This window comes from Octodon degus, unplaced genomic scaffold (assembly GCF_000260255.1).
Source record: "Octodon degus isolate 3935 unplaced genomic scaffold, OctDeg1.0 scaffold00071, whole genome shotgun sequence".
In the NCBI taxonomy this organism is placed as follows: Eukaryota; Metazoa; Chordata; class Mammalia; order Rodentia; family Octodontidae; genus Octodon; species Octodon degus.
Window position 1 is genome coordinate 4,961,445 of NW_004524647.1, and position 16,601 is coordinate 4,978,045.

At 36.2% G+C, this 16,601-nt stretch overlaps 1 protein-coding gene across 7 annotated transcripts in view; it reads right to left on the minus strand.

Annotated features, from left to right (window-relative positions):
- Arpp21 (cAMP regulated phosphoprotein 21) overlaps positions 1 to 16,601 on the minus strand; it is a 160,828-nt gene that overhangs the window by 76,166 nt on the left and 68,061 nt on the right. For 4 of the 7 annotated variants that reach the window (XM_023719767.1, XM_023719769.1, XM_023719768.1 and 1 more), the window contains exons 10-13: positions 11,475 to 11,583; positions 9,457 to 9,558; positions 2,558 to 2,595; positions 705 to 764 (exon numbers count right to left, since the gene is read on the minus strand). In XM_023719767.1, the coding sequence (XP_023575535.1) occupies positions 705 to 764; positions 2,558 to 2,595; positions 9,457 to 9,558; positions 11,475 to 11,583 (309 nt within the window). The remainder of the gene's footprint in view (positions 1 to 704; positions 765 to 2,557; positions 2,596 to 9,456; positions 9,559 to 11,474; positions 11,584 to 16,601) is intronic. The other 3 variants (XM_023719770.1, XM_004635255.2, XM_023719771.1) reach the window with 3 other exon arrangements.

Consider the following 16,601-nt stretch of genomic DNA (forward strand, 5'->3'; position numbering starts at 1 on the left):
ATTTATTTATTTGGTACAGGGTCTTTCTATGTAGCTTGGACTCATAGTGATCTTCCTGTCTCAGCCTCTGCAGTCCTGGGATTACAGGCATGTGCCACCACACATAGTTTTAGTGGCTGACATGGCACGGTATCTGTGAGGTATGCAGTACTGGGGATTGAACCTGTGTCCTTTCCAGGCAGGTGCTTAGACAGCTGAGCTACCTCCCCAACCCCAAGAAAGGCATTTAACAGCTGATGAGAAAATGATTCTTCTGCTTTCATAGAATGCTCAATTTAACAGAAAACTTAAATACATTTTCATCCTTTCCATTATCCCCCACAGATCTTGATTTAATTCACTGTTTTCTGAGGGCTAACTTTGACAATGCACTGATATGATAATCCCGTCAACTTTGGTGAATTACATTGAGTTAAAATTTCAATCAAGGGAGGAGAATATAGCTCAGTAGTACAGTGCCTGTGTGGCAAATACAAGGAAAACATGAGAGGAAAGATCCCTGAGGAGCTACGTACTAAATGAGTCTCCCTTTGCATCTCATGTCACCTAACATGACACCACACTAGCTGTGTAACAGACTCTACAAAGAGAACTGAACAAATTTCATCTCATGAACAGAAATACTTTACACTAATACACTTATATTTCACACTGATTCTGCACATATTCTGAAAACACAGTTTAAACAAGGAAACCATACCAACCGAAACAGCTGTCTTTTCTTAAAGGTCTCATTGCATATGTTATTGTCTTCCAAGAGCCTACTGGAAATGAAAAACACGATTTTTATGACATAAAACCTAAGAGTATTGAATTCCTTATGTTAAATGGATGTGTATTCAAATATAGAACACCTCTGCTTATCAATCAACTCCACACAACTGTTTTTATTTGGACAATGTTAAAGTTTGCCATATTTCATTAATATCTGAATGGCAGGGTTGAAATTGCTGTACTAGGAGTAAAGCACTGATGATAAATAAGGAGCAGAGAGCAAAAAAGCAAAAGGAAGAAATAAAGGAGAAGAGCAGAGTAAAAGAAATTTACATACATAGACATGATAGAGATTTGATCCAATATATTAGATGTGTATTTTTTATGATAACACTAAAGTTATGTTTTTATCTTTTGTGCCTGGTGAAACACTGACATTCCAGAGTGGAAGATTCTAGGAGATATCATTTTTATAGGAGAGGCATAAATTTGAATTCTAATTCTTGGAATTATCAAGACTTTTTCATACACCCAGTACATATACCTGGGAAATTATTGTAATATTGATTTTAATCTAATTTACATATATGGAACACTGAAGTGTAAGTATAAGAATTAAGAAGTAAGGTAGAAAGCATGATTGGTTAGAGCAGTAGATACTAAGATTTCCCACCAAATAATAGTAAATGCTCACTTCTCGTGTGGAACAGGTATAGAAATTAGGAGCGCTTCAGAGTCACGGCTAGGATGTCAAGACCCATGGATTCATAGTTTTAATGAATTTTTAAATTGTTTTTAGTTCTTCACATGGATTTGTTTTGTAATTTTATTCCACTTTCTAAAAGAAGCTGCTCTCTTAAAAGGTTTCATTATCTATAGATTTCTAACTGCTAATAAGAATGATGCATTTAAAAAAATCAGTTACTGCTAATGCCCAGCTTAAATTTCTCTCAGAACTGACACTGAATCAGTCTTGATTTGATTCAGTTTTATAGAGATGCCCATTAAGCAGCACCTCAAATAAAATTAGCTACCACTTTATTTATGAATGCCACATTTCTAAAGCAAGTTGCTGAATCTTGATATGTGTTAAATGTGATTAGTATAGTTAACATGAATTCCTTAATTTCTCCTGAATATCTGTAATTAAATAAATGGGACATTGTAAAACCTGTACCAATTTAGAGCCATTTTAAAAGCATATATATCAAGTTTAAAAAATGTCTTGTCTCATCCCCAAGATGGTCCATAACTTTCTTATTCATTTTATGTCCCAATTACCTCCCTCCACTAACATTTAGGCAAGGTGCAGAGCAAAATCTAGACTAGTTTAGATATAAGTTTCAAGGTAATCCTTTTATGAAGAGTAGTAGATTGTTAAGAATGAGAAGCATAGTATAGTATTTCAGTTACTATTTGTATTGTTATATATAATTATGAGTCACAAGAAGTGGCTAATAATTCCAAATTTTAAATACTTTTATCAGCCTGTTCAATAAAGCAATGGCTAGATCTCAACACTTCATCATTTTAAAGCCCAGTAAAAGCAACAGGAATTCCACCTTTGGAAAGACCAGAAACTGAAACTTTAAATAAAAAAAAAAATCTAAGTCTCTGTCTAGACATGATGGCAAGAACTTTTTCCCCAAATTAAATCATTTTTAGACAATTTCAATAACATACATATGTGAATATACATGTGTGCATGCATAGATATATGTATTTACTTATACATATATTCAAGCACACACTTAGATAATGGATATAGATGTATATGGGAATATACAGGACAAACACGACAGACTGTTCTTCTAACAACATGTGAAAGTAAATTTCACTTTACCTGTTTTCCACAAAAAGGCTTTCCTGGGAGCAAACTGACTGAAAAATAGAAAAAGGCATTGTATCAGATGTTCTGGATGTGCTGAAGGATCCAAAATCCATGCCTGATTCAAAACTACTTAGAATGACATGTACAAATGATGGAAATAAAAATAGGTTAGGGTTAGAGAATAAACAATTTTCATGCAGTAATTGGGTCTGTTTCCATCAGGACTCCTATAGTTTTGAACAGATTGAACCTTGTTGGATGTCATGGTCAGCAGAGAAATGTGCTGAAACTGCTGGAGAAACGTAACACTGTAAGGTCCTCGGTGAATGGTTTCCTCTGGAACTGTAGAGGGCTAGCCACTGACAAAAGTCAAGGGAATGGGTTCAAACCAGAACAGAGCATGCACACTGGACAGGATCCACCGAAGAATGGAAAAGTGTGAAGCCACACTCCTTAGGTTACGGGCTGGCAACAATAAATGCTCATAAAGAAAAGAAAAGAAATTGACTCCATCCTTCTCAAAATTGAAGAAATGTTATTCATTATTAATTGAAGGGGAAGGACAGGAGGCAAAGTTTGACAAAATAAAGCTAATTAGAGAAACTATCAAGTTCCATCTTGTATTTCTAATTTTTTCACATAGAAAAGTAATGATGTTTTTCTTTCATTTTTATTCGCCTGGCATTCATTTGTTTCTCTCCAATGTTTTGTTGTTGATTTTATTTTTTTGTGGTAGTGGGGATAGAACACAACGTCCTTACACTGATCTACATTCTCAATCTCCCTTTATATTTATTTATTTATTTATTATTGGAGACAGGGTCTTACTAAGTCACTAAATTGCCCAGGTTGGGATTGAATTTGCAATCCTCTTCCCTCAACCTCCAAGAGTGCTGGGACTATAATCCAGTGCCACTGTGCCTGGTTTCCAATCTAATATTTAATACAAAATGTAGGGAGGGCAAAATCCAATTATCATTACATGTTGAGGAAAGATGGTTTAAATTTATTAAATACAGAAAGTTTAAGCCTAAAGATAATATTGTGCTGTAGTAATAAATATAGCCATAGTGTTTAGGAAGTAACACAAGACTATATTTTTCAAAGCATTGTTTTTTTATCAAAATATAGTGTAATGCTATGTGCAATTTTTCTAAATTATGAGTGAATTCTGTGTTCAAGAGATAACGACTTATCTGTCCATTTTAAGACAAAATGAAAAGAAAACTGTATTAATGGTATTTCAGTAATTCTAAAACTAGAAGATGCTGCTAATGTAACTACTACTCAGGAAGGTGACAAGAGCTTGCTTTCTCTTTTCATCTAGCTCCAGAGAACATTTCCTTACACTAGGCCAAAGGAATACCTTTAGATATGGTATTTTCCTCACTGGTCTGAAGATTTCACTCAAGGTATCTCTAGAATAATTTCTAGCTTAATCTTCCTATAGTTACATTGTAGTTTTCTATAGTTATACTCTTTTCAAATGTGAAAAAAGAAATCTTGCTTAATCAAAAAAACTAGCCAATTAAAAGAGCAATCTTTCAGAAAATGAATCATTAGATTTTGACACATATTTAGAAAGGGAAACAAATGAAAATATATATGGAATAGGATGTACCGTCAACACTGTCTCTATAAAATTTTCCTTATAGTAAACCAAAGACCTTATCCCCTTTGTTTCATTAGTTTGGTCTTCCTAATAGTTAGAGTCAAGTCATCGAATGGAAAAGAAAGTAAAGTTCTTTCAAATACAAATTATGAGATCCACACCTTGCTACTTCTCTACTCTTGTAGTTGAGAAGAAGTCAATTAAGTCATAATGTTCTGGCTGGGTTATGGAGTTATTAAGAACCTACTTTGAAGGAATTGTCAATGACATACTGACCTCTTCAGACTTGTTAATCTAATAACATGTGTAGGAAATTAAAAATTCAATCTTTGGATTGAAAAGCAAGACACTGGCAAGTTAAGGATATCTTTCACTGAAGTATAATTGAAAAGCACTTTTCTGATTTTTTGTGACAAGGTCCTATGAAAGAGCACCTCATCACCCCTTAACCACATTTCATAAATAAGACAGAGATATTTATAAGCTATGATTCAGTATCTGATGAAAATAAACTTTTTAAAAAGTAGAATTAATAACTTTCACATTTAATAGCAGAGAAAGATAAAATTGTCACAGTAATTAAGTGCAACATTCAAAGCTGTCACTTATATGCATTCCCAGATATAAAAGGCTCCCTTTTTCAAAGAAAGAAAAATGATCTTGCTTAATGGGTTAGAGTTCCCTCCCACATCTCACCCCCAGCTCAGCTTGTTCTGCAAGCCCTTCCATCCTTTCTCCAAAGAGAGAACCCAGCGCATCCTGGCAGGACCATCAGTAAGGTCCTTCCCAAGTCCCTCTTTAAACATATTATTCTCTGTCATCTTCTTGTAAAAACATACATTTCCCAAATGTGTTGTTCAAATAATCCACACTTCCTCAAGATAGCAACATCAGATAGAATTAACCATAAAAGAAGCTTAAATCTTTGCCAGAGAAAAAAACAATATCATGTATTACTAAAAAAGCACAATATTTTATTTGAGAACTAAGTTCCTTTGTATTCTTCCAACTAGTTCTCAAATAGTTTTTTCTTTTCTCAAGATACCAAAACTTTCACACTGCACTTGAAGGCTTTTTCTAGTAAGTTACCAAGGGAGCCTGCATATTTTGATAGTGTTTCTAAATGTAAATCACGCACACGCACACTCACCATCTCATATATGCATGCATACACTTTAGACAACCAGATCCATTTAGAAAATGCTCAAAATCACTTCAATTTTAAAATACATTTATTTTTGCTAAAGCATAAATATTAGGAAGTATTTCTGAATTTTCCATTGTTACTTCAAGTACCAAAAAATAATATACAATTACTTCATGTTCTAATTGACTTAACTTCACTACTTAAATCCTAATTGACAGGGAGGCCTAGGTTAGTTGGCTCCTATTGCAAGTTATGAAGACATAAAATTAATGACCTGCTCAGAAAAAGATTAGAGTACTGTAACATAGTTTCCTTATGCTGGATCCTTTGCATTTGTTTTATAATTGATTTAATATAATTTAATTATTTTCTTATGTAAGAATAATCTTGTGCCTCTACATTTTTGCAAAGGTAATGATCATTTGGGAATCTGAAAAGACAGATAAAAGTCCCCTACAATGTTCTGTCATAGAAGTGATAATGATGCTTTCTTATTTATATTTAAGAAAGTTCACATTGCCCTGTTACACCCTTGAGTGTTTGCATTAATAGAGGATATAATAATATCCTGGTAGTTGAGAGTGGCATTCATGGATTTGTGTCCAAAGTATTGGGTAAGATCTTCTAGATTGTCCCAGGGCTGTTTTGTGTGTTCGTTAGACTAGAACTGGAAGGAAAACCTCTCTCTCTCGCTCGCTTTCACTCTCACTCTCGCTCTCGTTCTTGCTCTTGCTCTCGCTCTCTCGCTCTCTCGCTCTCACTCTCTATCTCATTCTCTCTTTCTCGCTTCCCCTCTGTCTCCCCTTTTCACATCACTTTTCCCAAATATTTTCCAAGGCAAGTTATGTACTGTGTTAGAAAGATGCCCACCAGCCTGTAATGAAAGGCAAAGCCCACCACATAAAGCACAGATTTTCAGATGATTGCTAGTGAGTAATGGAGGACTACCAATACCAGAATGTGAGAACATGGACTTAGCTTGGCAGAGACATTTCCAGGTAATTGTAGCCCCAGTGAACAGCTGACATGCAGTCTCTGGTGAAAGATCCAGAGCTAGAACCATCTCACCATGTCACTAAGCCATTCCCAAATTCTTGACTCACAGAAACCATGAGATATATATATATATATAAGCTTTCGAATAATTTGTCATTGTTATAAGTAGCTAATGAAAGAGAATATCAGTGGTAAAACAGCATGTCTCTATTTGAACTCTAGGGGGAGGAGAAAAGCATTGGATTTTCCCCTTTTCTAGATGTAAGGGTTTAAAACCTTATAGAAGTATGATAAATAATAGCAAAGCTTTCCTTTGATACACACATATGTGCATGACCCTAATAACACACAAATGATACCAGAAACTTCACTTAATCCTCAAAGAACTACTCCATGTGTATTTTGAGTAGAATATTAATTTTAACCATTTTTCCCTATAATATCTGGTTTAAAGCAATGCCAGAAACAGTCTGACACTTCATTTGAACTGGTAAAGCTGGAAATGTTGGCTCCTTGAAAACCTATAACATTTTTGCAAAGGGACGAAACTATAGCATTTTATTTATTTGTTTTTAAATTGTATTTATTTTTTTGAAGCATTTTAAAGAATGTTGCCAAGGGCTGGTGAGATAGCTCAATGGACTAAGCACCTGCTTAGGCAAGAACAGGGCCTGGGGTTCCACCCCTAGCAACACATGCCACACCACTTCTGCCCCAAGCATGCTGAGTGGCCACTGAGACCAGGCCTGGTGACATATGCCTGTAATCCCAGCACTGGGGAGGCTGCAAACGGGAGGATTACTGTGAGTCTGAGCTGCATGGTGATGTCCTGTATTAACTACATAAAATGAAGGGGGAAATAAACAACAAGAATGTTGCCAAGTCATGTTTTGAAAGCAAAGGATTTGGCAAGAGAATTGCACTTTAAAGTTTCTCACATTGAAGTCTGCTTTTACTTGTTTAAAAATTTTGACAGGAATGGTGGTGTAGATCACCAGTAAAGCTCTTGCCTTGTGTGTGTTAGGCCCTAAGTTCCATCCCTAGCAATACACAGACACACAGACACACAGACACACAGACACACAGACACACACACACCTAATGCAGCATGAGACCATCAAGGGCTTCAAATGTCCAAGTTTGTCTCAAGGAAATCTCCAACTTTGGATCCAGTTCCCTGCTGTTGATCCCTTTGGAGAGCTTGTGTGGGAGGGCAGATGTAGCAGAAGTCACTAAGACCTTTCCCCTTGTGAAGACCGCCCTGTGGACATGGGACACAGTGACCAAAGCAAGCCACTGAATGCCCATTTTCGTCCTAGGAAAGTGTCTTGTGAGGGTGTGTTGTATCACCTAGCTCTTGAGTGTCAAGGAATGTGCCACAACTAGAAAAAAGCATAATTTTGATTTTATATCAGGTGTGTGATCCACGTGTTCTCTTTGATATAACAACTCATGCACAAATTGGTTGACTTATTTGACCTGCCAGAACAGAATTATAAGGAAAAATGTTGTGTGTGTGTGTGTGTATTTGTGTGTATATATGAGTAAAAGAGAGAACAAATAACAATGTACAGTGAAAAACTCAGACAGATCTCTCTAGGAAGGTCTTCAGGAAGAAGCATGCTGCTTCTCAGCGCACTACAGCAAGCACCCTTGCTCTATCATGGCTAGGCAAGATCCTCTCAGCACTTCACTCTTCTATACAACAAACACAATTAAAGGCCCAGGGTGTGTCAGGCTGCGCTGTGCTCCACCAAAAATGCTGACCGTAAGAGTCTAAGGGGACTCCTTATCTGCAGAATCATCTAGACATCCAGCTACAACAACCTCTTTTCTGGTCTCCAAATTTCAGAACTCAGCCAGATTATTCTCTCATCAAAATCCTGTTCTAGTGAGTACAAGAAATGTGGTAATGGAGCTCAGTGTGAATGAAATGCAGTGTTCAAAGAGGTAGAATCTTTCCTGTGGCCTCAGATGAAAGGAAAGAGCACTTGCCGAGGGGTCAGAAGTCAGCTTCTCACCACCATGGACGGTAGCCACCTCCCAGGCTGCAGTCCAGTGAGCTGTCTGCTGGAGTCAAATACTCCTCCTGACCTAGCAGAGTTAGAAGGATTAGCCACTGAGAGTGCCACAGAGGGCCTCACATGTTCTCCATAAAAAGTACATATAACACTTAAGGAGCACCCAGGTCATTTTTTGACATGGAAAGCTGTGGTGATTGTTTGCCCATTTAACTTCTTTGCAAATGAATTTAGACTTTATTTTTTTTTTATTTTATTTAGCCTCTTAAATGACTTTTATCATGTGAATAAGCAATTTTAAAAAGCAAAGCCACATCTTTCTTGGAATTTTAATAAAAATGAATTATTTTATGATTATTCCCTTGACAAATTTTTCAGATTTGATTGTCATGAAATTGATCATTGTTGTTGTTATAATTATTATTATTATTAATTATTGAGCTGCAGGATTTGGAATTTAATAGCACTGAGGTATATCCCCAGCTCTTTTATTTAATTTTTAATTTATTTGTATTTTTAATTTTGAGACAGGGTCTTGATGAGCCAAGTTGCCCTGGAGGGGCTAGAACTGGCAAACCTAATGCTTCAGCTTCCAAAGAATACAGGTATGTACCACCACACCCAGTGAAATAAGCATTGTTATCTAACAGTAGTATAATTATCTGTCTGTAAGTACAAAGAACTCAGAAAATACTACACATCTGTAATATATATATATATATATATATATAATCACACATATATATAGTATATGTGTGATTGATAGACTTTCCTTTTGGCAATTCGTTCCTATGCACAATGTTGATGTTAAAAATACACTAGCAGGTTTTCTGCTGCCTACTATGGACGCAAAGGTATTTCTTCAAACCTGCCTCCCCTCTCTACAAAAGTTCTGTTTTTCCTGGAGAGAGATCACACCTCCCTACTCCTGCTGCTCACTCTTGCACCCATGGCTAGTTTCCTACTCCTTCCCTGAGCCAAGTCCTTGTCCAGAAACACCTCTTAGCGTCTTCAGCTCCGATTGTCCTCTGGCTCTGACCTCCTGCCTCCCTGCCAGCTCACTGTCTGCAGAACGAGGCTGCCTTAGTGCTGATGGCAGAACCACACTAGAGAGGCAATGAAAACAGCTACTCACATCATGGGCAAATATTCTCTCCCTCACTCTCTGATACTCCTCTTCTCTCTCTTCAATTGATTTACTTCGTCTGTCATCTCTAAGTAGATGCATTCTGTTTTTCTGAACAGAAAAAAGAAATCAGGAGAGTTATCCAAGTTGAGTTGATAGAGATCTGCAGTTAAGCAACTGTCAATGAAGAATAATAAATATCTATCTAAATAAGTGGAGCACAATTCTTGCTCCTTCTAGTTCCTAAGGAGACTGTGTGGAGTGAGGTATGTGTAGTGCATGCGAGCCTAGCACATAGCAGTGGGATGTGTTTGGTGTTCTTGGTTGCTTCCTTGGTTGGTGTAATTAGTGCAATTAGATGTTTCCAAAATGAATGTGCCTGAGTATGCCTGAGGTATTCAGCCAGTTCAGGGAAGAGGTGGTTCACCAGGGGTTAGCTTTGTTTCCTTTATTAACCTGTGTGCTACTGACTTTAAAAAAGAAGGAAAAGAAGGAAGGAGATGAATGGAAAGAAAAGAATAAGTATCTAGTTCAAGAAGAGTTAGAGAAGAAATGACTTTGAAAATGGGACTAGAAAAAAAGCAAGTGAGTAAAGACAGCAGGGTACAGACAAGGAGGTGTGGATATTGTTTCTTCCTCTCCTTTCATTTTTTAAATTCATTCAATGACTGATTCTATGAGATGTCCTTGGCATATAAAGAAGGGCCTGGGGCTTAAAACTAAATCTAGTGCATTTGTTAGTTGATCAGGATCAATACCAAGTGAAATAAAGAATCAATTCAAAGAACCCAGCATGAGGACTGCTGTTCTTCTTCCTCTCCTCTGAACCATGCTTTGCTTCTCAGGTGCCTGCCCTCCCATCATCCTTTTCCATTCCTGAGAATGTGCTCTGCACTGACCACATTCATCCATCCATTCAGCAGACAGCCACCAAATGCAGGACACAGGCACATGTCTCAGAGTCAACATGAGCCATGGTGTAGCTCAGTGGTGGTGGGAGGAAATGAGATACAAATCATGAACAAGTTGAGAAACAAGTGCATCCAAGATGCATATACTGGCTTACGGCGACTCATTATTAAAATGAGAACTTGATTGAGATCTACATTGTCTTACCTTTAAAAATTCTATAGCCATGTCATTTTTTAAAAACAAAAAATCTATTTTGTCAGCGACAAAGTATAACTGCAATGGTATTTATATGGCTTTCTGCTGTGCTTATTATTTAAGATTTGTTCTCCCTTGTCATAATTTACTTAGTTTTCTTCCTAATCACCCTGAAATTCCACACCCCCCATCTAGAGAAGAGATTTAGTAAAGTCTCTTTACCCTGGCCCAGGTAACATGATTAAAACTACTCTAGAACAAGAACACAGTGTTTTGTCACAAGCAAAATACACAAGGATAAAGTTCTGCTATGTTTCATGCAAAATGAGCAGACAATTTACATAAACCATAAAACATGGGAGGGAGAAGGGGTGGGAGACTAGAACATGAACTCAATTCTTTTCTGTGAAGACTTATTTTAGGATAGTTGCAAAATCCACCTGTCCTCACCATAACAAGGTTTGTTCTTTACAGCTACACCGGTTGATCATCGGTCCGTATTGATAATCCAGCTCAATTTGTGCACAACTGAAGGACAAAGCTGTAGGGAGTGGAACGACTGCCATAGTTACACAGACATCTGGAAATGCGACTGACAAAGCTTTTCCCCACAGCATGGAGCCTGTGGCATCCCGACCCCCCCCCCAAGACATGCAGCAGGATCTGCGCCAAGCACCACCCATGCAGCCCAACACAGAGCCATTGCTAAAGCAACCAGGACATGTTTTTGGCTGTCCATTGAATGCCAAAGGAGGAGGCAGGTAAAAGCAAGGGGGCTGGAGAAAGGAGGATAATATCAGAGGCAGGGGAGAGTCAGGAGGGAAGAAGGGGACAACAAAGGAACAAAGGGACGACAAGAACATCAGTCAGCCCACCTTCAAAAACAACAATGTCAGCCACTCTCAAACTTGAGAACCAACCTGATTGTCTTCTTTATCAATACTAGAGTTATCTCGCTTCAAGATAAACCGCTTCTGGGATTCTTCACCTTTTTCATCTTTTAAATGTTCACAAAACCTTTGCTCTGGTCTGCCAGCAAAGTAAAACATATCAATAAAAAGGATTTTTCCTCATTTAACGTTATTTCTTAGTGTTGTTTTTCCCCCATAGTGGCATTTAGTTATTTTTTTAAAGTTTACACGTGGCTCTAATATTAGAGTCGCTGGCAATATACAAGCAGGTAATAATATGCCATTTCACATATGCCATTCAAATACCTTTAGCTGTTTTGAATTGGAAGTCCTGTATGCTGCATGCTGATCACCACAGCTGAAGTTAAAGAAAAAATTAAAAGGCCCGCACATATATAGTGCACTGATGTTTTCTTTATTTATTTTGGTCTCTATCACTCCTGAATCCAAAGAGAATTCTGCTCATTTTCTTAAACATATTCAGAATTTGAGAGTACCTTAATCTACCATAGTTTAGAAACTGAAAGCATAACCTCCCATTACCTCAGGAGTTTTCAGAATCCACAGCAAAAGACCATTTCAAAGTGGTTTCTATTTTTCTCCAGTGATCAGTGTTCCCAAATCTGGCTCCCCTATACTCCGAAATACCTGACTACGTCCTGGAATCAGTAATGTGGACAACTACAGATACTTAGTTTAAAAAGAAAAAAACTTAATTGTTGGTTAGTATGGGAGAAATGCCCCAATTAATTACATTTTATTGATTAAAAGACTCTTTAAAATTTCGCATTATTCAAGAAAAGGTATGTATTTCTACATTAATTTCTCATGATAGTCACTGTATACACATGAACTCAGTGTGTGACTTGGACATGGGTTTAGCTATAGAGGAACTGCTAAAACACTTTTCCCTAGTTTAGAAAGAGTTTCAATTTATGACTCTCATTAAAGTGACTCTGTCATGTTTGATTATGTATTACTTCTAAAGTGCAAGGATTTTTCTGTACCTGTTGGATTCATTATGCCATTAGCCATAGGGGCAACTTTATGGTGTCTAGAGCTTAAGGTGGATGATCAGTAATTAGCACAAAAATTCATCATTTGCGTACATCTTTAAAGTAGTCACAAAGCACTTGGGGAAATAAAAAGGGAGTAGTTTAAGCTTAGATTTTAAACCCTGGTATGAAGCATTCTCTCCTTAAATATCCATACATAAGTTATAAAACTACTGATGTGCAGACACCAACAGAAAGCAGGAATGATATCAATTATAGTTTCAAAAACTGTGTAAGGTTGTGAAGTGATGTGATCTTATTTAACTTTGGAGTAAAAGTTAAATGGAGTAAAATGGAGCAAAAGTTTGATGCTGCAGAAGTCAAAAAATTTTGCCACTTTAAAGAAAAGGAAGCCACCTCCTAGTGATTCTTTGACCCCAAGTTTACAGTTTTGCACACTAAACAATAGCCCTGGAGCATCCTGGCCACAGGCTCACACAGACTGGGTGCCAAACTGCTGTGACCTCACGGAACACAATGAACTGGACAATTTGAAACCTCGATTGAAAGAATAATAATCACATCACCTTGGTGACTAATATAACCAATTTGCACTAAAATGAATATATAACAAAATATAACAGGCAGCTTGGAGGTGGAAACATGATACCTAAAATCCAAACCTAGGGAATGAATGGAAGTGTGCTTCACAGAGAAGCTCGTAAAGCACAGTGAAGAAGTGAAACCCATTTTGGTAAGGAAAAGTCACAGTACACTTAAATTAGTAAAGTTTCAAATAGTATCACACATGATGTGGCTCACCAGAAGTAGCAGAAATCCTCCAGAACTTATGTTAGCACCTCAACATCCTAGCCAAAGCCTGTATATCATCACATCATTTTCCTTTTTTATAGCAAGTGAATTCTGATGTTGACTTAAGTAAAAGTGTAGACTGCATCAACGTTGGCTAGATTTCCTCCCTATTCTCCACAGTCCAGAAAGCTCCAGTAAATGGAATTATTTCCTCAAGTTCACAGGAATACTTTTTGTATTTGGCTCTAACAGTTTGAAACCATTTGTGTAGAAATAAAAGGTCTGAGAATGTCAACATTTTATTCCTAGTATAAAGTGAAATTGCTTTAGAGTAAAATCTTCTTTAAAATTACAAGTATTAAGGGGCAGGGAGATGGCTCAGTGGAATAAGCCCTTCCCTGGCAAGTGCAAGGGCCTGAGTTCGATCCCTGGTTCCGAAAAAAAAAAAAAAAAGACAAGTATTAGAATGAAATTTCACAATATTAACTTGAATTATGATGTAACACCTATGTAGGCAAGCCTTTTTAAAAATACTTAGTCCTGGCCAAGCATGGTGGTGCATGCCTATAATCCCCAGGATGAGGCAAGAGGATCGCCATGAGTTCAAGGCCAGCCTGGGCTACATAATGAGACTCTCATTCCTCACATAGGAAACATTCAACTGAATGAATACATTAATCAATGTATGAGTTAATGAAAATTTAGCACAGAAGTCCCATAAATAACTGTAACTCAGTTAGATCTAAAAAAATAGTCACTGAATAAGGTATGAGGTCACACATTTTGTAGTTATAAAACAGAATGTGAAAATCTATTTAATAAGCATTTAAATTCAAATTTAGCCAGTGTGGTGGAGCGTGACTGTCACTCCAGAGCTCAGTAGAACGAAGCAGGAAGAACACTGTGTGTTCAGGGCCAGCTTGGGCTACACAGTGAGACCTTGCCTCCAAACAGCAAATTTAGAGCATCAGAAAATTCTTTTAAAATGTGGTTTTAAACTTCATTTTGATCAATATTAATTATGTTTCTAAAAATTCTAAGGCTATCTAAAGAAAGGAAGTGGAAAAGAAAATTTTAACTTCCTTAGTTTCAGATCTGTTCAAGGTATCCGTTATATAAATGTTATTTTTCCTTCCCTTTGAATAGGTTCTTTCACTTTCACAGTAAAAACTGAGATGAAGAAAAGGACAGGAGAGGGAGAGAAGGGGAAGAAAGATAAGTTCATGTACACATGCAGGAACAACTAATTTGAAGACAACTTCATGCAATATAGCAAACACTGATGAATTCCTATTGATTTGTTTGGTGAAGTTCTGTATCATGTCTCAATTCTTTTTGATATTTTGTATCATCTTTAATAAAAAATGAACTCATCTTTAGAAACATGAGAGAAACTAATAAAATTTTATTTTAGAAATTTAATTTTCATTTCTTTATAGCGGTATTTATTTGTTTTACATAGCTGGATTTTGCCAGGGAAACTACATCACATAAAAAGTGCCAAACGATTTTTTTTATTAATAAAGTGAATAGTTAGATCATGGTGTTTCTTTATCTGATAGACATAAATTATGCAAACTCCTGTCTCAATAACTGCTTTTCAAATCTCTTGTTTATTCTCTTTTTCAAAATTAGCATGTAATATTTCAAATCATTAAGGTGTCTATTTTTATTTAAAAAATATTTGAGTAATCATGAAGTAACCATTAGCAGTTGACTTAGAAAAAATGGAGAACTAATAAGATTTATGCAGGTTAGTATCATAGAGAACTATTTATGACTCTAAACCTGAAAAATAGTTTTGTTAAAATTTATGCAAACTTAGGTATGCCACTAAGAGGTGCAATGACTGAGCTGAAAATCACTGTAATGCACTCCTGTATTACAGCATTTAGGAATCCCTCCTCCAACTAGTCTAACACCATAAACTGTCTTCAAAGCTATAAAATGAATAAACTAAAATAATATGTTATAGGCATGCATATATCAGATAATGGATTACTTTTAATGCATTACTATGGGAATGTAACTCCAAGAAAAAAAAAATTCTTCCATCAACCAAAATCTTGCTAAACACTAAATTGGTGATGGTTAGACTTTCCTCCATACCTCATGGCTGTGAGTCATGTTGCCTAATATTTCACTTCTGGTAGATTTTCATGCATGAGTATTATTTTTAGCTTTCTCTAATCATCATAAAAAACACAGAAAATAATGTTTAATCCTGAAAGTGATTTCCTCTTCTAATACAAAAATAAGTTGTTTCATAACTCATAGAAGGTATCTACTGTGAAACTCATGGCCAGTGTGTTGTGAGTAGCACTGACACATACAGTAAGTCAGTGTTTTGGCTTCCTCAAGTGGTGAAAAGCTAGAATTAAGCCCTCATTGTTTCTTTATTAGACCTTACTCAGTGATAGAGAAACTGTGCAGCTAGTGAAGGCAATTTAGCCATATCTTCAGGGGAATCAATTGCAATTTCTGATAGATGTTTGCACCTTAAAACTGAAAGGATATAAATATTCATTACTACTATTATTATAAATTTCATTTTTTTTGGGCAGAACCAGGGATTGAACTCAGGCCTTTACACTTGCCAGGCAAGTGCTTATTCTACTGAGCTATCTCCTCAGCCCCAATTTACAATGGTTTATTTTCTTGAACCGGGGATTGAACTCAGACCCTTGTGTTTGCCAGGTAAGCACTTATTCTACTGAACAATCTCCCCAGCCCTTATTTATTCCATTTTTAAGGATGAATCCAAGAGAAATCATAATAATTGAATAGAGAGCTCTACTGTTTGCAACAATAAAACCGTAAAAATCTATAGTGCACTGGATTAGTAATTGAAGGTATGTAATATGTAATATACAATATGTAATGTACAGTTTTTAGAGTGATATCCAATAATACTAACTAGCACATAAATATTTTCTAAAACTCATGGACATAGGTGGATTATATTTATTTAAAACACTAAAATGCATAGTAAGGTGGATAATAGTAACAGTAGGTATCTCTGGATGGTGAGATGACAGGCAATTTTATTTCTAATTCTTTATAATTGTGATTATTATAATGTCTTTATAGTAAATGAGAATGAAAACTATTAGCTCAGAAAGATAGGAAACCAATTCAACAACTTAATAGTGATTTATTAACAATCATTAGACTATGGACAATTAAAATAGAGTTATATTTTGATTATTGACAAAATATTCTTCCATAGCATGTGTTAATATATCATCAGCTAAAATGCATATTAATATGTTTTTCTTTTATATGAGCAGAATATATTTATTAAGGGAAAGATATGTTTTTTCTTTTG